Source organism: Calonectris borealis, chromosome 13 (assembly GCF_964195595.1).
Source record: "Calonectris borealis chromosome 13, bCalBor7.hap1.2, whole genome shotgun sequence".
Lineage (NCBI taxonomy): Eukaryota > Metazoa > Chordata > Aves > Procellariiformes > Procellariidae > Calonectris > Calonectris borealis.
This window is the reverse complement of record NC_134324.1, coordinates 7,983,356-8,009,420: the sequence shown is the minus strand read 5'-3', so window position 1 is coordinate 8,009,420 and position 26,065 is coordinate 7,983,356. Positions and strand designations below refer to the sequence as shown.

Genomic DNA, 26,065 nt, shown 5'->3' with positions numbered 1-26,065 from the left:
GAGTGTGGGAAAGCACTTAGCTGTGCCTCCATTTATCTTCCCGTAAGCCAGATGTCTTATTTACCTATTTACCAGTGGGGTAATTGCCGTGGACTTAATGGCCTCTTTATCAGGCGCAGTGTTTTAGAAGTGTTTCAGGCTAAAAGGCGCTATCAGGTGCGGGGCACAGACAGTAGCACGGGGTGAGGAACAGGGATGGCACGTTAGTAGGGTGTTTTTCAAACCATTTACCAAATGAGTCTATAACCTTTGGCAATGCAATCTGAAGGAAATGGTTCTGCACAGACACAAACATGACTGAAGCGCTGGAGTCGCAGTAAAACCGAAAGCAAGTGATCATGACATAGACCACAATATTCCCTCTCCCTATTACATTGCATCATCAATGCTAATTTCATTTCTCTCTGGAAACGGTGCAACTATCTGTTATAGTTATCTACGCTTTAAGTACATTTCTATTTTTCCCTATGTTCTTGCTTCAGGAATTTGACAGTGTTTTGTGGGGCTTTTGCTCCTAATCGATCCCATGTTGCCATCTGTCTGTTCCTGACAAACCCCATTCAGGAACACATCCCTGTAAGGGCTTGAAAACCCTCAGGATGTGTAGACGGATGTCATTTACTTGAGCTGATCTGTTCCCAGACTCCCTGTTGGCATCCCTTGAACAGGTGAGTGTTCATCTGGTGTAAATCAGCTGAGCTCTCTTGGGACTCATTTACATCAACCAAGAATCCAGCCCAAAATATAGAACTAATTTCCCATGTTTCAGACTGTCAGACTGTATCCCTTGCTGAAAGGACCATTATCAGCAAAAGAAGTGCTAGAAACACTCAAAAAATGGTGCTGGAACTGCAATTCTAGCAACCTTTTTGCATAGCAAGTGAAGTAGGGGCAGATGCTCCTCACCGGTCCTTGTCCATTCCCTGGGCACACCGACAGAGACATGAGCTGGGTTTTGCCTGCCCAGACAGTTTCTTGCAATTATTGTAAAGGACAAAACAACCAAACCAGAAGGCACCAGGTAATAAACCCAAGACTATTGAGAACCTGGGTGGAAACTTTCTTTGGAAAAGTAGATCAACATTAAACAGACACCCCTCTTCGTGAAGAGTATTTAAAAATATGAATTTGGGACAAAACAACATGACAGAAGTCTGTAAGGCCTTGCCAAACCCATCAGGGGTAAAGAAGAATAAAAAAAGAAATGTAAGAAAATACAGCTGCCTAATAAAGAAACAAAAATGACCATTGTTACTAAGGGGAAAATAGAGGGATGTCACCAGTTAATTTTGCAATGGCATAAACTATTAAATTCACAGATACTAAAGGATTCAAGGAAGACACTATTCGTGGTCACATATGAGACCGCATGAAGAACGATCCCTAATCAATGCAAATACCAAAAATTACCAAAGTGAATCTCTAATTCTGCCTAAGATGCCTAGATACCTATCAAAATAAAAGCTGGACTTAATCAAAATAAGGGTTATATTCTGCCACTCCTCCTCACATCGAGGGATACTAGAAGCGATACTTCATTCTCTCAGTGGTCCCTTTGACTTCAGGGTTATGTCTCACAATGAGAAGTTACTGCTCCGTTGTAGGTTAATAGTAGCAGAATCTGTCCCCGTCCCATTTTCTGCATCTTTGCAAAAATATATCCGATCCTTCCAGAAGGCAGGCAATGAAAGAACTGACCTACTCAAACCGAGCACGTTCGCTGTGGACAGTGACGGAATTTTGCTTTACGTACAAACCGCTCTATCCCACCCTGAGACGCGACTCGAGGTAAAGCTCCCCGAGGCAGAATTGAGCCCGCAGAAGCCGGCACGGCGCAGTGCTCTCTCGGCGAGTGGGCAGCCAGAAGGGAGTGCAGCTGAGGATGCTAATGTCAATGAAAAGGCAGGGTGCAGTCAAAGGTACATTTGCAGTGCAAATGTAAATGACACTGTGCAGCCACAGGACCGTGACTGCAGGGGATTAAGGGGACTTTGCACGATCTGGCTGTGTGGCTACAGCCCTGCAAACAGATCTGTGGATTAACCGCACTAAACAAATAGCCAGAGCAAAAAGAAAAGCGGAGTTCGATGCTGTTCACTGAAATTTTACTTTGTCCCACAGCATAGCCAGTTCTAATTTGTTTTTGCTCTGGCAGATAAAAGAGGAAAAATATGCAAAGCTGCCCCACGTCCCAGCTGTCAGGATTGCAAAACAAATGAGAGATTTGAATAAGTTTACTTAATTGTTATCAGTATTAAAGGCACCTTAAGGGAATCATTCTTAGAAAAGAATAATTTGTAGTAGATAATAAATTACATTTTTCTCTATTTTCCTCCTTGGGAAAAATCTATTAAGACTTTATAATTAAAACTCCTGAATATAGTTCAACTAAATGTTTTTAATTGAAAAATTGTCTATATTTAAAAATGTCCTTTTTTCTTTTTTTCACAAAAACACTGTTTGCTCTCTTGAGAAATGCCATTGAAAATTAACTGACATTCTTCAACAAAACTGCTAAACGAAACATTTATTTTCTCACTCAGCAATGTAAAGCAGTAAGATTTTGGCACCTAATTCCATTTCTATTTGAAAATCCTGGCCAAACAAAAAAATTACTTTCTCAAATCCCTTTTAATAATAGTAATAGAGATTATACGGGAAAATATAAAATGTGTTCAGGCATACGTGTGATTCACAAAGTTGTCCCTTTCCCTCTGTACTCCACGTTGATTAGCACAATCAGTCCACCAAGAGATAGCATCCTTTCTGTTTGGGGTTTTGGTTGTGGTTTTTTATTTATTTCACACTTTGGGATCAAGGTTTGCATCAAAGGCACTGCAGTTTGATTCTGTACATCCACATATATTCATAATGGAAATAGAGTAATAAGCTAAAACCAGGATATCACCACTATGCTGAATTTGCTGGCAAATCCCATCTCTATAGGTTATAAGCAGATTCCGTAGAACAGTAAATTATTCAGTTACTAAGTTCTTACCATAATTTCAGTGAGAACAAAATTAAAAATGTTTACTTACTGATGTATATAGGTATCCTTCACTGTTCATTGCCAGATACAATTTTGTTTGAACCCCCTGAATCGCCACCACTCGTAAACCCACAGGTATGAGGTTAAACAAAGCTAGGAGAGAAAGGAGATGGAGAGCAAAATTAATCCTTTAGAGTATGCCGCTTAGATAGAGAATTAAGCCATAATTACCAGAACCAAATAAAAAAATGCCCATTCGTGCATACATTAATTGCTGCGGGTGCTATAGAACAGTACTACTACTATTGTGGTCTTCTATAGCGATTTCCACCAATAGCTCAGAAATTATCTACACAGGATATCAACGTATCTCCCCCGTTCTGAAGACGGTGAACTGGAGGTCCTGAGAGCTAAAATGACTTACCTGCCCCATGAGCAGAATCCAGGGTCTGCTGAGTAGAGTTGAACACACTTAATTTGGTTTTGTTTTTTGTTTTTTTCTGACAATAGGAGGGGGGAAAAAAGATAATCCAAAAACAAACAAGAAGTTTTTCAAGAGGATCAAAGCTTTTTTTTTTTTTTTGCAAATTCAGATTAAATTCAGTAAACGGTTTTGACCAAAAGGAAGGAGCAAGATGAAATTCAGGAAAGCTAAAACCTTCATTAACATCTCAAAAGTTTCCACTCAAAACTCATCGGGGTTTTTTTTTTCTTTTTTTGAGAGGAGAATGAGTTTGAAAAAACAGAGTTAAATAACTTCAAAATGAAATGAAATGACAGCATATTCGTTAGATCAAGCCCTAAATCTGTTCTTTCAAAACTGAGCTGCTTCAAATGTTCTGCTTGCATTTACGCTTCTATACATGCTAATAGTGGCAGTATTTATAAGCAGAGAAATGTCTCTTCAAAAAATGAAGATTCCAGTTTGTAAACTGGGAAATGAAAAAAAAAAAAAAAGCAAAGCTCTGCCATATCTTAGATTCATGGATACATTAAAATTGAACAAGTAACAATGAGTTGAGTACAGTACTCTGCTTAATACGTAGGATTAAAAATAACAGGGAGTTAAGAAAAATTTCAATAACTATTATCATAACCCAAAGCATCTCCTTCCAGTCCGTTGTATAAATGCAGAGATAGGATGAAGTAATGCCAAACTGGCTCTTATTTCCAATGGTTTATTACTTGGCTGTAAAACTCTGGTCTGCTTCAGGCTGAAGTTTGGTATTTATGGTCACTGTCTGAAGCCAATTTAAAACTGAATTATGAATTTGAAATATTTTTATTATTTTCAAAAGCATAAGCTAAGAATTATATCCTATTATAAATCCCTTTTTCAGCCTGACAACCCCCAAATGGTCATATTTAATTAAAAGAAAATTTGCAGCTTGCCAGCATTTAATACAGAACCTAAATTCTGGGTGTGGGGTTGTCAAAAGCGTAACAAAAAAAGGAAAGAGCAAACGCACCCATGTCCTATTTCGATAAAGGCATGGCCAGAAGTTAACGCTGTGCACTGGGGACGAAGGACTAAATTCTGGTGAAAAGAGACTCTGTTCCAGCAGGCAGCTGGACCTCCAGCTCCGTGTGCTGTCCCGGGTTAACCTGAGCATCTCAGCCCCATGGCTCGGTGAAGAGGGGGTGCAGTGAGCTCGGGGGGGGCCGGCAGCCGAGGGACACGCTCAGGGCTGGGTGAGCCGGCCCGGCTGCGCTGGCACACTACGCACTGCGGGTGCTCTGCTCCGAGGTTGGGGCACCTGTGAGCATTGAATTTCCTGCAACGGTGGAATATAGCAGAGCAGGTGGAAATAGCCAGAAGTAGCAAATAAACGTAGATCATAAAATCATACCTACGTTTTTCTTTCCCTCTCATACACACGAGCGTACATGCAGACACAAACACACACACGTGCAGCCCCTCCTCGCGCTCGCCTGCAAGCACAAAATCAACAGAAATGGCTTGCTCTTCACTAAAACAAAATCCTCTAGTTCTGCGCAGTTTTTGGCAAACAAAACTTAGATTTTCAGTAAGGGAAATGCTTAGGGAAATGGATTTCTCATTCGTTCTATCAAATGCTTGAATTTATTTGTGGGAGAAAATATTCCCTTGGAGAGCCCTCTTTTGCAGTTCAACCCCAAAAAGCAGCATCTGATCCCTGTGTAGGCAGGAGAGCACGATTTAAAGCTCAGTATCCAGGCAGAACCTGGAGGTCTCTTTTAAAAGCTGCTTTCTTAATAGCATATTTACGAGTAGGGCAAGCGTTTGGGTATTTTCAGCACAAGGGTACGAGTATGGGCTCCACTGTAAATGGTGCTACGAACCTGTCAGTAGATCAACTAAGGACAGGGCAAAGCCTGGGACAGTCGAGAAGATACAGCTCCCAGCCACAAGCCACAGAGACAGGTTTTAGTGAGCGATTCCTGGCTGTGCTGTGCTTGGCAAAGTGAGCAGAGATACGAGGCCGAGTGACTTGTGCCAGGGGAGGGCTGGGGCACCCATTGCGATGGGTGCTCAGCTGCTTCCCTCAGCAGCTGAACACGTTTTCCTGCCATAAACGTATATGCTCTATTTTGAGGCAAGACGAGAGTTGGGCACGCTCAGAAGCTGGTTTAGACATCGGTGGGATTAGCAGCTGCTGCGGCACAGGCTATCAGAAGTTGCAGAAGGGCCGTGGGGGGGTAATGCTGGCTCTGCTGCCGACTGCCTCTGCTGAAGGGGAGAGGGACCGGCTGTCGGAGGGGTGCACAGTCAAACTGTCCTACGCCAGCACAGCCAGACACACAGCCAGGCTGCCCCAGCTGCCGCCTCCAAGGTGAGGGGACATTGGCACTGCACCGAAAAAGGGGACCATCCCCTTTAGCAGCAGCCATTGCTCCCACCGTCCTTGCACAGCAGCAAGTCCAAGTCCAGCTTCTGTAACAGCGAGTGGCCCGCCTGTGACCAGCGAATGCTGATGTGGCCAAGAGCAGAGCCACGCGGCCCCCTTCTCTGCAAGCCCCCCGTGCCATGGACAACGGGTTTGAGATGCTATCGCATTTCTAGCGGTTGACCCTCATGTGGGCAGATATGGCAGAAAGGGTGAAAAAAAAGCCACAGGAAAATAAATTGTTTGCTACTACAATCAGTTTGTGTTAGCATAAGATAATGCAAAGTTATCTGCATCTTAGCCTTTCCCTATTACATTTGTGCTGTGTAAAATAAGGACATAATATCCATGGTAATGAAAAACTTGGCGATGCCTAAGGGAGAGATGATCTTTGCTATGGCCCTTGTACAATACAAGCTGACAGAAAATTAGAGCTGCAAAATAAGAGGCAGCAGGCCACAGCTGGATTTATGAACGTATACATTACTGCGAGGTCTGTGCCATCCCTGGCTTGGCCACCTGGACCTTCGTACGTTTGCTGCAGGATATTGTTTCCTATATTTCCTTATTTTATCAGTCCTCAAATCCTTTTGCCTTGCCAAAATTGGGGAATAAATTCTGCCTTGATTTAAAACCTTGCCCTATTTAACGCATTTAATGAGGCAAAATCTGTTTTGCAGCCAGGAAATCCTTTCCATGAGGCACTTCCTCAAATTACACGGACTCTTGGCTAAAACCGAGGTCTGGTGAGTGCTATGGCTCCTCAAATCCCTGTTTCCTTTCCTGCCTAAATTGTGCTCCAAAATCTCCTCTTTCTTTTAAACTCCCTGCAATTGTCAGCAAACAAGGCTGACCAATGCTGTGCCTGGAGACCAGGTGGACTATGGCTATGGTTTGCTCCAAAAAAATGCAGTTTCAGAGTCCTAGCGCTGTGCAACCGGTTTGCTAGCCACAGCTGCATTTGAGGATGTTCCCCTTATTGATAAGGGGAGTTTTTATTATCACAGTGAATACAAAGCAAATGGTCTCAGAGCAAATGTTCAGTCAAGGTGACAAAAGGGAACAGCAATGATATCCCTCAGGGGGTGCAAAGGAGGAGAGATCGGACTGGAGAAGGAGTCCCCCCACATTTGGAAGGGGCTACAAGTCCTGTGGCTTCCCCACAGTGCACGAATATGGGCTAAATGAGAAATGTCTCTGCAGGTATTGGAGGAAAGGATTTTGGAGGGCCTGATCTGCTTAATATTCATGTGCGCAAGGCTTTGGAGGAAGCCCCTTATGTGGACTCTGATCCACAGCATAAATCAGTCTGTCTTACTAGCTCCATTAAAAATATTGCAATTAAAATAAATTCAGGACTGCAGGACATTCAGGTCCATACACTTACTTTACATAAAAGAGGAATATATACAAAAGCATGTGTTTTTTTATGATAAAACCCTCCTCTGTTCTGAACACTTAGATACTGCAGCCCAGCTGCAACCATTTCTGGGATACTTCCATTCTATTTAAGTATTCGGCATTTTGGAAGGCTGGTATCCAGCAACAAGGAATTTTTATGATTTGCTTTGTAATCTGTCAGGTTATGGTAAATTTAAGGACATAGTGAAAACAAAGATATCTTAGAAACAGACACATTTATATGAACGTCAAAAGGACAGGTTCCCATAAATTTTACCTTCTTTTGAAACTCAGAATCCCTATTAGAGGAATTGCAAGCAAAGTATTTGAATGAAACGATCATTTAAAAAAAGGATGGAATTTCAGATATTTGCTCTGGTACATTACAAGTTTATAATAATATCATGCTTTGATTGAAAAAGTAAGGTTTGCCTATTTCTTCTTCTTTTTTAAGATAATTAACAGAATTACCCTGAAATCCTGAACGATCTGTACTGACTTTTAAAATCATAAATATTAGATCATTCACTTGAAAGAAAAGCAATGTTTAAGGTCTATAAGGATCATTCTTAGAGCAGATTTTGTGGCTGCGCTGAGGAGAACTCAATAAGATGGCAGCAGCCGCTCAGCATCGCACTGATCTGGTCCTTGTGCTGCCTTCTCTGCGGGTGAGGACGGGACCTGGAGCCAGACCTCAGGTTACCCTGCAGATCCCACGCTTGTGCTCTGCCCTAAGGCCAGCACCTTCAGTGGCTGCAGAGGAGACCTCCTCCAGCAGCCTAACCGGTTCCCTCCTGTCGCTCAGAAGTTAATACGGGGATGCAAAAAGGATTAAAGAAGGTGAGGGGAAAGTGTGGGAGCAAGCGATCGGACGAAAAAGATAGGATACTTCCTATTGCATCTAGTGCTTACTCTGCCATATTCAAGTGCCCTGTAAAATGAAACGATGTTTCACCTGCAAAAGCTTTTCATATGAAAAGGGTGGCACTTAAATCAGTGCTTTTTAATAATTAAAAAGGAAGGTCTGCCTGTTGATTTTCTGGGTTGTTGTCTAAGTGGCCTGAAATACCTTCTCAAACTCCTAGCTCCTCCTAATTCCTTCTTTCAGAACAGAAACGTAGTTTAAGCTAAACAGTACAACTATGTGAAATGCTGAAATATTTTATTCACACACACCAAATCTATGCTCTAGTCATCTTTTCCTGTTTTCTATTAATTCTCAAAGTTGTAAAAAAAAAAAAAAAAACCACAAACCAAAAGCATCCAAAGCTTTTTCACAGAAAAGCTGAGGGAAATCTGGTTGAAAGCTGAAGATACAATTAAGTTTAGAAGGGGTAAAAAATAATAATAATAGGGAAATGTGCACTTTAAAATGATGATGAACTCTCATTGTGTGAAATAACATGGCTCTGTTTGAATGAGCCCCTGTTTAAGAGTGGAGATAGTGTTATTCTATTTCGGGCACTCTGAGTAGGCGAGCAAATTTTCCCTGTCGAAAAAAAAAATCTAATAAAATCCAAAGGACAGCAATGAACTTCTCTAGATTACCATGGAGATAACATTTGCTTTGTTTGTCATATGTGTCATCATTACCTCCTCTAGTTCATTATTTCTATAAGTGATTTTTATTTGCATTTCTCTCAGACCCAGTAAGTCTGAAAGACTTCTGCGCTGTGAGCACAGTGTTAATGCCGCTGCCACTCACTCAGCCATCCCAGGACAACGATTTTGAACGGACCTATATGGGGAGAATGAGACACCACAATTCACAAACACACCATTTATTCTCATGTCACTTACTATAACTACTGTCCTCCTCTTTTGTTCCATCAATTGTTCCATCTGCTTGCAACTGCAAGTGGTATCCTTGCCTGCTGTATAGCTTTGTTACTATACCTTTAAGCTGAGGCTCTGTAAAAAAACAATAGTGAGATTAATGTGGGAAATCCTGATGTGCCGTTCCAACCGAGCAGGATGCTAAAAACAAATCTCCAGATTTCTTCTCAAGGCTAAGATATGAAAAAGACCCAAAACAAAAGCAGGGCAACTAGCTTTGCAACACTTTTCATTTAGGTGGAGATCAGATTTTTGTCTCTGAAATCAATTACCAAAATGATTAAATGCCACTTTCAATTGCAATGTAGGTAGCACAGTAAAATCTGCTTCCAGTGAATACAAATTCCGACAGTGTGCTGCTTGGCCTCAGGAGCTCAGCCCTATCTCATTTAAGATTAGAAATGAGCTGGCAAAGAGGGTATTCTGCCTTTTAAAAAGGTGAGAGTTCTTAAATGGAGAGGAAAAAGAGGACTACTACGATAGCGCTAATAAGAGCCATAGTGACAGTTGAAAGCCTAAATATATAGCAGCAAACATTTAGCACAGGAACTGCTGCAGCTCTAATAAACAAATTCTTCACTGCTCCAAAGAGTACAGAGCATCCGAAGTGATAAACTACTCAAAGAACATATGGAAAATGGAGGGGGAACCCTGAAATCCAGCCATGTGTGGAACTGCAAAATAAATATTACCGTAAGGGTTGAGGTAATTACCTCATCAGTTAGAAGAAGAAAGATCAAAACAACGCATAGTTTGGATAGATTTCTTTTCTTCATAACCATTCTCAGATTCACAGTTAGAAAGTGAGATATCTCATAGGGTTTCAGATCATTCTAGACCAAAAAGTAAACAGCAATAGGACCTGCTGTCAAGTCTGTCATTTAAGATATCTAGGTAATGCACTGGAGTAATTGCAAAAAAGGTCTACTTCCACTGAATCCCAATGACATCTGCATTGTAGTCATTTCACACAATTATGCCTGTCAGGAGGTGATGCATCTCCGCGGCTCGCTCCACAACAACTTACTTAATTCAGAGATAAACATACTGTGAAGATATGATGTGTCATTTCCACCAGCCAATGTCTGGATAAAGCTCCTTGTGTTTGTAATCAAAGGCATTAGGGAGCTCTGCTACTGTACTTCATTTTAGTAGGAGCTGAAGGCAAAAGCTTGCAATAGTTTGCATAAGTATATTACTTCCTATTAGCCACCTTTAATAAGGGTACTGACGGATGCACAATTCTTATCGACCAACTTTTCTGACAAGGAATTAATCCAACCCCCCGCTTTGGCTTTTTAGCCATAATACATCCCAAAGCTGTTTGCAAACTGTGAGCGAGGCACCTCTTCGCTGGCTGCTGAGAAAGGCGGACAGGTTAAGTGGCGAATGGCATCAATGTTTCAGCACAGCAAAGCGATAGCAACATTACCAGAGGGTTTTGCTCCTCCCACGTATAAAAAACCCACTCAGATCAGGGACTGAGTCTTCGTGCCTGATCTTTTGCACCTCTGACACAGAGAGCATCGCGTCTGCAGGGCAGCTGCATGTATGAGATTCCTAGAAAGGAACAGGGCGCTGAAGCAAAACTCTGGAAGGGGCCAGCGAAAGCAAAAAGCTTCATCTGCAATCAGCAAATAAAGCACGGCACAGGCATTCTGTGAAGCAGGGAGACAAAAACAGATCTCTAGACTGCTGAGTTATTTAACATACAACTGCAGGAGGTGTACGTGTGGGAACTTCCCCTGCAAACATCTCCCCCACGAATAAATCGCATGTGTTTTTATATGTGTATGTGTAAGACAGACTACTGAATTACTGGTACACGGATGCACACCGGTGTGCAAGCGAGGCAGATAGCAATGGTGTGTGTTATCCAAATAAACCAGATGAACGTGAAAGGGGAAGGGACTGGCATGGAGTACCCATGTCTATCAGATCATACAAGCCAGGAAGGGCAATACCTGCACGTTCCTTTTACCAGCCCTGAGGCACGGGTCCCCCTTTCCCCACGCCTGATGCACATCCCAGTTTGCATTAAATTAAACAAAGCAACCCCCCAAACACATAACCCTTGCCAACCTGGTCGCCGCCTTCGCCTTTTCTTGGAGCCAAAGAGTTTGACCCTGGAAAACACATTCAACTTGTTCTTTTCGCAGCTTCCCTTGCTCTTGCTGGGGCTGTTGACACACTTACAGGCATTGGACTTCTCCCGCTCCCTGGCTTGTCTCTTCTGGCGGATCAGGGAGCTGGCGATGGCTGCAGCCATGGCCGCCACCGCCCCGGCACCACCGGCGGGTCAGGCACGCAGGGTTTGCTCGCTGGCCGCGGGCACCGCAGCCAGCATGCTGCTCGGCCCGTCCCCAATGCCGGGGACGCTGCCGGGCGCCTTGGCCAATGCCACCCACCGCCAGTCGGCTTGGGAGCCCAGGAGACACCGGCGGGATGCTCGCACCAGAGCCCCGGGTCGGGATGCAACAGTTTAGCTCAAGCCGTTTTGTCCACTGAGATCTTCTCCTTTTGATTTTCTGGTGCTTTTTTATTCCTCCCAACTTCTGGCAGGGGAAAGTTTGCAGGCAGAGGTGAGCGTTTCTATGGAGATCGAGCAGATCACTTGCAAGACTTCCCTCGGAGCTTCTCCAGGTGCGCTATTCACATGCAGGCATGGCACATCCACTTGGTGCAAGATCATTGCATCTCTCCTAGCCTCAATTTCACCAGTTAACTTTTCTCCCCACCCGTCCCCTCCCCTTTCAAATCCCAGCAAACACCTGTTAGACTCCAGCAGGGGCTGTCCTGTTGCAGGGGTTTTCTGGATCCTTTTTCCTCTTCTCCCTTAAGAAGAGATCCGAAGCAAGTGGTGATGGAGACACTGGGAGGAGGTGCCGATGCCTGGAGCCTTGGCTGCCTGCTGCCGAATGCCTCGGGAAGCCTCTTCCCCTCCGCTCCTTACAGGTGCCGCTGCCAACGCAGCCTCCCCTCCACGGACGCGTTCGGCTTTTGCATTGCAACACTTGTCACCAGCCGATAAACAGCCAGAGCTCCCCTGACGCCTGGGCGCCGGCAGCTCAGCGCCGAGACTGCAGCAGCAGTAGTCCTCAGGCAGCGGATGCACGCACTCGCACACACCCCACGAGCCGTGCGCTGGATGCGCTGGATACAGAAATGAGGCGACGCAGCCCCTTATCACCACCCTCCCCTCCTCCTCCTCCTCCTCCTCTCCCAGGCAAGGCAGCGAGCGGGAGACCTGCCCGGTGGCTCTTTGTGTGGAGAGTTGCGGAGGGGCCCCCGGGGTGCAGGCAGTGAGGAGGCAGGGGCTCAGGGTGGGCAGCGGGAGCTGGTGGACCCCAGCTGCCCACCCTTGCCAGCCCCACGGGCTGTGGGTGCCTGCTTTTGACAGAGCCGCCTCCTGGGGAGGCGCAGACACCCAAACAAACGTGACTGCGATGAGCAAATAGCTGGCACCAGGTTTTCGGCAGCGGAGTGAGGACACCTGGCCGGCAGCAGGAAGGTGGTTCGGGGAGGCAGGCAGGGGGGCAGGCAGCGGAGCTCCAGACATAGCTCCCCCCTGCCTTTCCCTCATTCTTTCCCTCATCCCCATCCTTACAGGATGCCCCCCTCTCTGCCTCACTGATTTATTGGAGGCTTTTTGCCTCTCTTGCCTTTCTTTCCCCCCCACCTGCTCTCGGCTCCAGTTTTCTAGCAGAGACTAGAAAATCCTCAGAGAGAGCAATTTCCTTGTCATTGCCATGTTCTCCCTCTTCCTTTTGTCCCCACTCGGCGCCTCTGTGTCCCCCGAGGCCAGGCTCTCATGCCAGCTGGGTTTATTCAACCCCTGGCTAAGTGGGGGCCAGGCTGGGGTGGTAGCAGGGCAGGGAGAAGCAGCGGTGCCAGGATGCTGGGAGCAGAGCCTGGTGTCAGAGCCTGGCACCGCACTGTGGTTAATGCCTTGCACAGCGGACACAGAACCCTGCACACATCCATGCCCCAGAACATAGGAAGCAGGAGGTCCTGGGGGTCCCTTTGGAACCCACCCCCTGCTCTTCAGCATGCTTGCAACAGCTGGAGCCTAAAATAAAACCAATTCAGGCTAGAAAAAAACCCAGAGATTTGCAGCCCTGAAGGCAAACAATTATTGAAAGAATTCATCCCCGAGGCAGAGGGGATTCGCAGTCACTTGCAGGCACTGAGGCAGGGTGGGATGTCCCGTGAGCGGGAGGGAGGAGGCCGTGGGCTGGTTCCCTGCAGGAGCTGAGCTCAGCGGGGACTGCGATGGCAACAGGCTTCAGTCATCCAAGCCCAGGAGCTGCGTCCTGTGTGCCCTGGGCCAGCCCCAGGCCTCCCCCGGGGCTATCGAGACAGAACCGATGCAGGTGGATTGGTGTGACAGCACCAGATTTCTGATGCACTTTCAGACTCAGCCAGGCTTCTCAGGATACCTGCCCCCTCTTCCTCTCCTCCAGACACCCTCGGCAAAGCCACGCGGTCCTCTCCTTCCTCCCTGGGCTTGCACACTGCGGTCCCAGGCAAGTGCAGTGGGTACCATGCCACCCAGTACCTTCACTTCAAAGAGCTCAATTCAAAAGCAGTTCGCTGTACCTCTGCAAACATTACAGTCCTTCCCTGGATGAGAAACAGCTCACAACGGGTCCAAATCTCTTTCCTCCAACTGGGAACTCCTGCCCCAATAAAACATGTTGCGTGGCCAGGCCTTAGTAACAGAAATGTCCATAATGCACAAGTTTTAAGATGATGTCTGACTGAAAGTACAATGTGTGTCACCACAGCCTGAGACCTCGACAGCTGACATGGTATATTGAATTTGGCAGCCCCACATACCCATCCACAGTACCTCTTTTCTGCAAGAAGTATATATATACATGTGTACCTATGTATATACACACATTCACCTTTGTTTATGAGGCACTTCGTGGCATCCACATATACATATTAAATAAATACTCCTGATTTCTTATTTAGGTTAAACAGTAGGGTAAAAATAACTGTAATTCACAAGTTCCACCACTACCCTCATCTGCCAGTCCACGTACGACATGTGAAATCCAACCCAAGAGACAGCCAGTTGGATATTATTAGTAATAACTCATCCTACTCAACTCACTGGTAATGTACTATGAATTTTGCCATCTTTCCACTTCCAATACAGTCACAAGTGAGACTTGTTTTTCCTGAGACTCACCCATTACTTCATAAATATTCCCAGTTTGGAAAGCAGTGTTTGAACGTCAGATCAAAGTGAAGCTGCCTCATTGCGATCTGTCCTATAGGTCAGATGATATTTCATTTTCACAATGACTAACCAGAACTCAGAATTCGGCTAACCTTGAAAATCCTGCGGAAAAGCGGTATATGAAAGCAGTATTTAGGATATCTTTCTGCCAGCGTTCCAGCTTGCATGCTTAAAATCCATAAAGAAAATTCATTTGCACAAATGTTCCTTGACAGATAACTAAAGAGAGGAATAAAAATAGCATATATGCATAATCAGATTTAAGTTTCAAAAAACAGTCCTCCAGTTTTTTTGCATGATCAACCTCTCCATCTATCCGTACTCCTACAAACATGTCTTCATTTACTATAAATGGCACATGAAAATGAAGATCTTGTTGGGAAAATGCCTTTGGTACAAGACCAGTCTTTGGACTACTTCAGTGTTACAGACATAAAGATCTCAAGGAACAGCTTTATTTTCTTTGAACAGCAAGAGCTGTTCACTCCCCACCATGCTTAAAAGGTAAAATAAAATAAAACAACATTCCAAGTGACTTTTTGAATGTAGAAGACAACCAGACACTCCTTGAACAGATGTCCTCTTGCTTTGTGTGTGATTATTGTAACGGGGCACACTTAAAGCTAAAGAGTAAATTGCCAGCCCCATTTCAATCAAGAATTAAGCATCTCTTAAGAAATCAGCATGGGACAGACCTGTACATAGTTACTGTCAGAGACAGTGCCATGAGCTACCTGGAGCTGGGATCTGATCCAGCAGCAATTCCACTGTTTTGAAGTAGACAAAGATCTCATCCACTTTTGATTTATATTTTTTGCTCCCAGTCATCTGTTGAGTTTATGCTGATGATTATTTCCATGATTCCAATCATTAACATGTACTTGAACCTCCAAAAGTTGCCTGGATTGAGCAAAAGTAAAGCCTGCAATTTGGTACCATGCCCCCCCAAACCCACAGTGGCTCTTCAACTAACGCAGGACGTGGTTTACAACCAACACAAAGTGTGCTGCCCTCGCTGCCTGGCTCCTGCAAGAAAAGGCATCAAACCCCCATCATTGGCCCAAACTGCAGGGAAGCACTGTTGGCTGTTTCACCAAATTAGAGGAAAGCGCAGAACTTTTAGGTTTTGCTCCATCATCCTTGAACCATTTGTGCTGTGGCAGGTCGCAGACCACTGCTGTTTTCGAGTTTGAATCTATCCCGAGCATGAAAAATTTATAATAGGTCCTATATAAACAGGTAGATGCTGGGCAAAACAAATGCTGCATGAAAATCAAGACCAGAAGAAAAATCACAAGCCAGCTCCAGACCTCACTCAGCCCAGCATGAGCCCCAAACCACCCCTCTACATTTACAAGAACGAAGCTGCTTTGGTGCGACAACAAAATTTCAGCCTGGCATGGGATGTCAGGAATCCCTCTCAAGGTTCTTTAGTTCTTACTGGGGTAACATGTTACTGCTGTTACAGAACAAGCAGAATAAAAAAGCTTCAGGAGTCAAATCTATGGACTATTTCCACTGCCTACGCTCCCCAAAAGTAGAGAATTATTTTCTGAAAAGTGCCACCAAAATCGCTTCTCTCTCTTTTCAGGTTGAGATAAACAAGACTTCATCCAGTCGGGTATGACACAGCAGCACTGAGGCCCCCAGTGATTTTTTCCTCTTCTAAGTAAACAGAATTACTATTCACCAGGAAACAGAGCTGTTCAGACCCAAGCCCCGCATCACTTAGCTCCTCCGTGAAACATCCCGTGGAAATGACTCAGCCTTTCGTCTGCAGCCAGCTCCGCGGCTGGACACAAGCGCTGCAGAACGGGAGTGTCTGGGTGCTCTCTGCTCGGGGGATGAGCACGGTTTGCTGCCCAGTTCACTACCCCCGAAAGCCTTGTTTTACCCTAGATAGGAGCTAAATTAAGAGTCAGCTAGAGGTTTATTTCTGAGTGCAAGGTGGAAAAAGGTATTAGTGGAAGAGCTGGGACTTCAGGCAGCTCCAGACCAAGAGCTTAAAATTGAGGGTATTTTAGTCAACAGACCAACTGGGCTACCTTAAAATTAACCTTAATAGTAAAGATCAGCTTCAATAATCAGCTGCAGACCTTCATATGAGCTGCACTGCTGTAAACAGAAGTATTTTTATGCGAGACCGTAAGGGGACTTGTAAATAGTGACATGGATGTTCCTGTGTGTCTGTGCCATGGTTCTTTGCAAAAGTGCACTGTGCAGCCCTGCTCAGTAACAGGAAAAAAATCAAAATAAATTCCAGTGACGCCAGTGTGGACATGTCACTTGGGCCCACTTTACCTAAGAGCTCACTTGTTGTTCGTGTGGAAGCACAGTCAATTCAATAGTTGAAGGGATTAGGTGGCTGGTTGATTTTTGTCTTCTCAGAGTAGAGAATTACGAATCCCAACACCAGAAGAGACCCCAGTACGACTGGTGCACAGGACTGGATGTGCCGAAACTGGTCCCCATCCAGCAAAGCAGAGAAACACGTCTCTGTCTTCAACATCCGAGTCATCCCACTAAGACTACTAAGATATTTAAAAAATAATTATGCAAAGGTTCTCATATCCTAATCCTGTTCTCTTATCAGATCTATACAAGTCTGCTAGGACAAGGTTCACTGACTCTGACAAGAATTTGGGCCTCTTCTTCATGACTGACATACCCTGCTAAATGCTCAGGATGGCCATGAGATCTCACATCAAGAACACCAGTTTCCTCTCAGATTCTCAGAGAAAATACTAATGAGAGAAATCCCAGTTCTGCCCCTTCCCAGCTGTGAATTCTGATTCCTCTACATCTCTGTCTCAGTCAAAAATGGATTTGATCTGACCACGTCCTCTGATGGAGCAGGCATTTTTGGAAAAGGAGGGCATTGTTTGAAGGTAGAAGAATGGAAATATTTTTGCCTAGGTTAATCCATATTCAGTCATCCCAAAATGTCAACCACAAAAGATCGTCTATCCGGTGCATAAAAGATCAGTGCCAATCAGCTGGGAAAGGTCACAGAACAAACAGAAGAGATCAGTTCCCACAGCTCTGCGGGCTCCCAAATCGGGAACACGTTATTCCGGTGTCTCGGGGGGTCCAACCTGAGCCAGGAACTTGCAGCAGTGACCGACCAACTTCTCCCTACCCACTGCAAAGCCATAGCAAAAAAATACTTGGGAGCCTCCCACATCAGTATGCACAGAAGTATCTGTTCATTCACCTCTCAGCGTGACGACTCTCAGAAACATCAACGTAAATGACAGCATATCATCCCTGAAATATTTACTTCTCAGCATGGGACACACGAGAAGTGTGGGCTATATGCCACTGTCAAACTTAACATAAGGCCACTTTACACATGACAAAACACTGTAAATAGTCCCTCGCAGACCCAAAGCAAGTTGCCTAGAGATTGTCACATTACTCAAATGGATCTTTTTCCACCTTTTCATAGATCTGATGGTTCATCCTCTGGCAAGAGCTTGATAAAACCAGACTCACTGGGTCTCCGCTGAGTTGGAGCCTCTGAGAGTTTTCCTCCTCCCACCTGCACCCAAGCATTTCTACCAGCTTCTCACAGCCATGGCCCTTGCTTTCTCAGAAGCCACGTTCTGCCCCATTGCTTGACTTCACAAAACTACAGAGCCCAATTTGCTGCAATCATGTGATGAACGCCAAGCTTGCTGCTTTCCGTTGCTGTGTTAACGATGTAAGACCCATCTGTTTTCTAATAATGAAACCAAATTACCTGGGCTGGGATCAGAAGAGACTGGCAATGGTTTTCTGTGACTTACCTGACTGCTGAGACCATGGCACCAAGTTCACACAGGACAAATAAGAATGTGAATAGAGCTGGTCACAAATGAAAGGGACTTTGAGCAAAAAGTGCCATGTCTTGGATGGAGGCAGGGCTCTCCAGGAACTGGAGTTAGACCGGGCACTGGGTCGCTGCTTCTGCACATGTGCAAGCGGGGCCTTGCTCCACTTGTCATGGAACTGGAACCAGTTTACTTGAGCAAAAATGCTGGTCTCAGTTTCAGTAACCAGAAGGAAGGTATATCCTTGAGGATTAGGAAAAGGACCATGAACCCGAACTTCTGCATTCTGTCTCAGATCGCTATATAATAATCATGATATTCATAGTGACATAACAAGTCATATCTGACTTAAGTTCAGTGATGTAACAGTTAGGTTTATCTAAGCTCATCTGACCAAATATCTGGGCTGTTCAACCAAGAAAGAAGAAAGAAAGGCATCTCCACATGGCAATTCATTCCCATCCAGAAAAGCACCATTATTTTCACAGCTGCATGAGGGAAAACACTACCTCTGCCCTACTGAACTATCGCTGCGGGGTGATGCAGACTGTAATCTACGTAATGCATCTCTATAATAAATAATATTTACCACCATCAAAACTAAGTAATCACTTAATGAAGGTCCACGTAGCTCAGTATCTTGCTTCTGGCAGTGCTCAGTAATACGTGTGAATATAAAAGCAGCCCAAATAGTCGCACAGTCGCACTTCCCCCACACGCACACCTTCCAGCAATTGGCCTCATGGCAACTACAGGCTTAGCAGGAGCTGCTGCTGGCAAGAGCAGAGCAAAGGTGACATCTATAAATCACACAGGGATTTTGAGGTAAAAATACAACATATCATAAGTAAACAGTGGGGAAATCATTAGCGTAAGTTAGATGCACTCTTTTTGCAAGCAACACTCACAAGTAACATTGGCTAGCAAAACAAGAACGAGAACGACAAGCCAGAATTTGCTGTATTGGATCTAAATAGGTCTGGAGACTAGAAAAATTGTGTATGCAAATTCTACATAAGCAAATTAGAAGAAATTCAGCGAAGTCAATTCAGTGAAGGAAGCTAATAGCAGAACATCTGCTACTGCTCCCAATATTCGCATTAGGCAGCTGGGTACATTTCTGGGGACTCAGACCTCATCAGAAAGCACAGAAAGGTTTTGTTGCTATGCAGAGAAACAATGCTCAGAAATCAGAGAAACAGATACGAAGCTGCCCAAGCCGAGCACTTTTATTCCTCGCTTAAGTCCAGCTGAACTACAAAGGGACACATTTGCTCGTACAGAGACTGGATAACTGTCCAACTTGTAGCTGCATTTCTAACTAAAACCACCATGAAACTAGTAGATTAAGCTGCAGAAGTAGATACAATATAATACCATGATTTTAATTAAATTCCCAGCCCATATGTATGGCCTTCACAACTCCCTAGTCATACTGCTAAATCATGCTGAGCTAAACTCACAGCAGAGACACACCATATTTAGCAGATGATGATATATCATCAGGATTTCTGTCCTCTCCCTTCAACCCTCTTCCCTTTGTTTATCATTCTGATTTTCCATCTCTTCCTGCCAGAATCTTCTTTCGTTCTGTCATTAAAAATTACAACATGTTTCTACTGAGCAGTAGCCACAAAAACCATCAGTATCTCGATGTCCTTATCCTTCAGTTGAGGTCAAATTAATCTTGTCAACAAACAAATAAACTTAGTTTAGCTTCATCTACAACACAACATTCCAAGGCCTGGGAGCTTTTGCTGGGAAAGAAAGGACAAAGAGCAGAATTAGATTCTAATGCACAGAACTAAGCCTGCTGGTTTGTAAGAAGTTATCTTGGCTGATCTTTCAATGCTGTCATTCAATCAATTCCACTCAGCCCATTCCATGTAACTGTAATGAAGGAAGACCTCCTTGCATTTTCTTTATCCTATATGGGGCAGTTATGAAAGGTTAAAGAGTCTAATTGTAAAATGGCACCTGTATGTACAGCTGCATAGGTAAAACATGTAGCCACACAGAATTCATGAAATTCTGCAGCACTCTGAGGCCTGCAGGGATTCCCAGGCTGTTCCCCTCCTATGATTGGAGCAAGGGATATGGCTCCCAGAGGTTGCTGGTATTTGTATTTCCTCTGGGCTGTAACTGGGACTGCATGGCTCAAACCTCTGCAAATACGGGTTCTACATTCATAATATGGACACTTAAATACAGGCATTTTTTTCTGCCTTTCTGCTTCCTGACTTGCAAATATGAGCAAACCTGAGATGTTTCAACAATGCAGAGATGCACAAACACCAGGGAATCAGAATAGAGCTGTTAATGCTGGGAGAAGCTTCCACCTCCCTCAGCCCTTTTTTTTTTTCCCAGCTCTGTAATATATGAAATGTCTTACTGAGTGACCATATTTTTAAACCATTATTGCCATAAATTTTAGCCTACTTAAAAAGTTCTGATGTAAAGTCTTTTCAGGAGGCTTTGGGCAAAATATAGAGTTTCCTGTACAGGAAGCATGCTGTAGAACATTAATTTGTCAACAGCTACAAACCAAACAAATGGGACAGATTTCCAGTACTTTCAGTCGAAAAACCAAACCTTTAAAATTACTGCTAAAACCAGAAACAAGAGGGACACCTAGAGTTAGTTCTTGCAACTGCCCCAGCAAGGTCATTCACTTTCTCTTCCAGTTTTGTTTCGGTCACCGGTGATAGTTCATTACAACAAACGTCCGTGGTGCCTCCGGCTGTAATTAACAGCGAATTCGAAACCGCGGGGTTCAGGCAAGCAAGGAGAGCCGCAGAGATTTTGCATTTAAGGTTGTGTTGTTACGTTTAACGGGAGCTCGGCGGAGCCCCTCTCACCCTCGGGTGTCCCCGCCGCGGGTGGGAGGCCGCGGGGACGCCGGCACCCGCGGGGCGGGCGCGGAGCCGCGGCGGCGGCCGCTGTCCGCGGTGCTGATCGGCCGCACGGCCGGGCCGCATCCTGCCCCACTCCAGCACCCCGCGCACCTTCGAGCGCCGTGGAACGGGTCCCGGGGCCTCGACACAAGGTTCATAACCGACCGCCAGCATTTCTTTTGTATATTGCGGCTAGGCAACGTACTCCCCAAAAGCCAACCTATGGCAAAATCTTTTGACCGTTTCAGACCCGCTTCATCTTTACCGCCATCATGCTATAAAAGCTTACTGCTTTTGCGAAAGAGCAAGGCATTTAGTAGTTAATCTGGGTTACATATTAAGTGATTATATTTCGTAAATGTATTTTTAACCTGCCAAAACATTGCAGACTGCTTACTTCACATTCTACACTTTACTATACTTAGATTTACTATATTAATTTCGAAGAGAAAAAAACCACGGATGCCGCGTGCAATGTCATAAGCGCTGTTTACTAATCATGTTGAGTTATTTCTAATAAAGAATGATATACGTCCCAGACAGTTAATAACTAACTCTCACAGTTAATATCTAACTCTCTGTACACGCTGCCTATCAGATTATTGTTTGATATTGGGGCATTTTCCAAGAGTCCTTAGATTAGTTTTTCTCTTCTAGCTGTAGGGCGTTGGTTCTTACAGTAATCTGATCATTTCACATACCAAATGCACTTTTTCATTATTAAAGAAAAATAAATTACACCATCATAAGCATTTAGCTGAAACATTTGCAAAAGAATAGAGAAATGCTGGTGGTTTTGTATTAAAAAGGTTTTCAAGTTATTAACACCATAACAAGATTGTCTTCAGTTCCTGTTAGGCACAGTACTCTCATGAAAGGCAATTAGAACAGAACTGAAATAATTGGGTTTTTTTCTTTAAAGCAAGCTTTATACCTGACAAAAAGCTTGGGTACAAAATTAACTAAATATGGTACGGATGTTTAAAAGGCCATAAAATCAACCTGTGCGACATTTGAAACACATATTCAAACAGGACAAATTTGCCAGTTCAGCAGCATATTCAGAATACTTACAGTTCCAATCAGTAGGAATTAACAATAACACTTTCCTTTTCCTTCTTAAATACTGTATTTTTAGAATTATCACAGAAAATTCATTAAATCAAAGAACAACCACATTCTTAACATTAATAAATATTAAGCTTTAATTTCTTTATATAGTTTATCATCTCTACAGAGGATTAGTTACTAGGAAATACCTCCTAGTTTTTTCTTGTTAAAATATCGCTTAAATACATCTTACCTGAATAAGACTTTCTTAACCCCAAAGCCATGCTGCCTTACAAGCTGCTCCTACCCAGACAATTGCAGTCTACATTTGGAGCAGACACACAAGGAGTAGATCAGAGAAAGTTTAAGGCATATTTGAAGTATTCTCTAAGGTACCGACCAGAAACATCAAGCCCATACTCGCGGTATAGAGAGATCATTAATGGGCATTAGTGACAGACCATTATGACTTTCAGAGATCATTAAAGATTCATAATGTAGCTGTATTGTTCTGGCAACATCTAACCATTTCTTGGACATAAATGTACATTTCTCTTACATGATTTACTTAAACTTATTATTTTTGAGTGTCAAATTTTATTTTCTGTCTCCTAGAATTACAAAGAATGCCTGTAACAGGATACTGTAGTACATTACACCAGCCATAGGAGCCTGGTGCTTGGTTTAGTTGATACCCTTTTTTGTAAGGCATTTTGCAATATGAATAGCTCAACAACATTCATGAGGTAGAATATGTACCATACTTTTTCTTCTTTAAATAAGCTGCATTATTGATGTACCGTAAATGTTACAAGCACTTAGAAGAATTACATTTGCTAACAATTCTGAAATAACTACCTTTCAAAAATTTTAAGCTTTACGTCCGCATTTCAGAAAAGCTTGTTGTTTGATATTTGGATTTAGTGAAAAATACTGAAGATATTCTAGTTGGAGACAACCAAACCAACTACTCCTAATGCAATTTTGACAAGTGAAGGAAACACTGAGATTTGGTTTTGAAGACGTACAGTACAGCAAACACTGTGGTCCAAAATGTGACTACAGTTATATTTCAATTGTGTTAATCACGGGCTGGATTTGAATTTTCTGTTGCTGAACTTGACTGAGACCTTGTTTAACTCATCCTTCTTCAGCACAGCAAGTTAAGCCCATGCTCACATATTATGTAAGTAATGAGATTTAGGCAATTTAGAAGCAGAGTCAGATTTTGAAGTCAAATACTGCCTGTAAGTGTGGTTCGGTCATTGTGGAGTCATATAATTACAAGTAATATAGAAGAGCTATGTAAAAAGGCTCTGCCTCTTCACCAGGAGTTACCACTCCCTCCAAGACATGTTTACAAGTCACGTGTGCGTGAGCTTCGTTTATTTTGCAGTGCAATGGACCCGCAATGAGCATATACCAATTTGCGTATCAGGAGGAAAATCACCGAACTCCAACTGAGAAGGAGTAACTTCTTAATTCCTCCAACACAACCACTTGTAAATGCATGAGACGTGCTAAGGATCAGACCCTTAAAGTCATAGACAAGTAAACATCTTCCAGATGCTGGGCTATAGGGACTAAAATGAGATCTAGCAACTGGAGTCACTGAAGCATTTTAACATGTTTTAGCATTTATGTTTTGCTGAATCTAGACCTGAAAGGTGAAGCATGCCAATTTACTACTAATAAACAATTTTCCCAAAATAATATTTCGGTGTGTACTAATACACATTACTGCTTATGTACTTGGAATTCACAACAACAAGTATGCAGAAACAAATCATGCTGTGAATTGCACAATTTTAGAATATTCACTGTTTATTATGCCACGGTTGCTTATAATCAAGCTGTGAATATTGCTGATATCCAAATACACTGAACTATTAAAAACATCCTTAATTATTGCTGCCAGAAACAAACAGTACCACGCCAAGAAAATTGCAGTGGGGCAAAAAATGAAGTTGATTCTGAGACCTATCCACTTGGAAATGGCACCATTTTCACAAAAAAGAAGTCAAAAACCCATGTGGAAGAACGTACTCGAGCCCATCTCTAATCACCTGCTGAGTTCTATTGATTTCAAACAACTGACCTTGAGTCGATAGGTTTTATGTCACCCATGTCAATTATTGACAGGCAGTCAAAAGCCAGCAGTGGCATTGCTTACTGCCTTGCAATTATTAATCTGCTTGTACATGTAGTTCTTTTTCTGCAAGCACCAGTGCATTTAACTCCTTTTCCCAAAGCCGACATGAATTTTTAATGACAACTCCCTAAAATTTACACAGTTCTTATTAAAATTTCAGTATTCTGTCCTCTTCAGCTACCTCACGAATGGTTTAAGCGATTCAGAATCATTCTTACAGTTTTATGCAATTGGAGTTGCGTATTGAAAACATAACCTGTGTCCAGCTAATCCTTATTACCATCTAGTTATTCATTGCATATTAACTTGTTTTATTGTTTTTATTAATAAAAGGAAAATACAGCTCATGTCTAATCTCCACTTTGTTTTGATCACTTTATGTCTATTATGTGTCCTCAGCACATGGCTAGAACCACCTGGCATAAAGGAACACAGCTCCTCTGAGATCCCTGCATTTAGACCAGCTAAGACCTCACCTCTACTAGAGTATCAGTTACCCCTGTGGGGTGTCAGTTTAAAAAAGCAACTTTACAGTGTGGTGTAGGACCTGCAGCAAAAGGACTACAAGTAGAATTTGTAAAAAAGCAATCATTTTACATTTTTTTTTCCTTATGTATCAATAAAAATCAAGCGGATATTTGCTATGAAGTACTCACCGGAGATTGCCACGTTTTAACTAGCGGATGACTGGTGAGTAAACAACTAAGGGAAATGAGAAAAGATGGTTTGGAGAGGGCATTTACATTTCTAACCATCCAAGGAGGAAAGCTCAAATTAGCCCTCCAAGAGAGACAGTAGTGAGTCAAAGCCAGTCCCTTTAAGGCACAATTTGTCGGTTTACCGGTGGCATTATGTGCCACACCTATTCGCTTTACAGGTGACCAGAACAGATGACTTGGCAGGTCTCAGTAGGATTTGTGGCCCCATGTTACCATGCTGCCTGGTATGGGGATAGTGCAGCAAGGACTGTATCAAGCACTCTCCTCCCAGAAATCACAGCCACGCTACCAGCACGGTGCTCCACCTTCTGTACGTGTTCTCCACAACAGACAAACCTTGTCCAGTTTGCATCTAAGCAATGATGCATGCTGAAATTAGGGCCCAAGCACATCCAAAGAAGCTAGCGTGGGTACAAGAGAAATGATGCACATTACTGCTCTGCTGTGGCAGAAAAATAGCCCTGTTTCAGGACTGCAACATGGGATCAGATTCATAATCTTGCAAACTATTAGTCATTCCTGTTTTAATTAATGCTACTTTGCAGTTTTCAACTGATCTCCTCCAGAAAACAAACAAACAAACAAAACAAAAAACCCCCAAACAATCAGGCTTGACCTTATTCCCTGGAATCCAACAACAAAATCCCTGACTAGTTTGTCTGGCAGGAAGAGGCTGAGAGCTCAGGCTCCAGTTCTGCTGCTGCTGTTATGACCAACGAATCTCAAATGCAAAATACAGACGAGCAAGCGCAGCACTGCTGTCTCAGCAGTCCCACAGCAACATCATGCAACGTTGAACAGATGCTGCAACAGAAACCTTGCAGGGAAATACAGATAATGACTAAAAGACGGTTCCTGCCTTCTTGGAGAAGGGGGAATAAGGAGAAGAGAGTGCCCTCAACTGCCGTCCAGCCAGCCAGAACACCCATTTGGGGTTTTAGAGCCTGTTGCTCTGCATAGACGATTTTTGTATTAGTGTTCATTATATTTCCGTAGAGTCATTCAGCTGTTTAAATTTTAGCCCCAAAACAAAGTGACCCAGTTAATCCTATTTTATATGTATTTCGGATTATTAAAAAAAAAAATCATATATT

At 43.5% G+C, this 26,065-nt stretch overlaps 1 protein-coding gene across 2 annotated transcripts in view; it reads right to left on the bottom strand.

The window, feature by feature from the left end:
* FGF13 (fibroblast growth factor 13) overlaps positions 1-26,065 on the bottom strand; it is a 260,049-nt gene that overhangs the window by 53,703 nt on the left and 180,281 nt on the right. The window contains exons 1-3 of one of the 2 annotated variants that reach the window (XM_075161997.1): positions 11,176-12,482; positions 9,058-9,168; positions 3,039-3,142 (exon numbers count right to left, since the gene is read on the bottom strand). In XM_075161997.1, the coding sequence (XP_075018098.1) occupies positions 3,039-3,142; positions 9,058-9,168; positions 11,176-11,362 (402 nt within the window). In that variant the 5' untranslated portion in view covers positions 11,363-12,482. Of the gene's footprint in view, positions 1-3,038; positions 3,143-9,057; positions 9,169-11,175; positions 12,483-26,065 lie in introns of those variants that run through there. The other variant, XM_075161996.1, reaches the window with a different exon arrangement.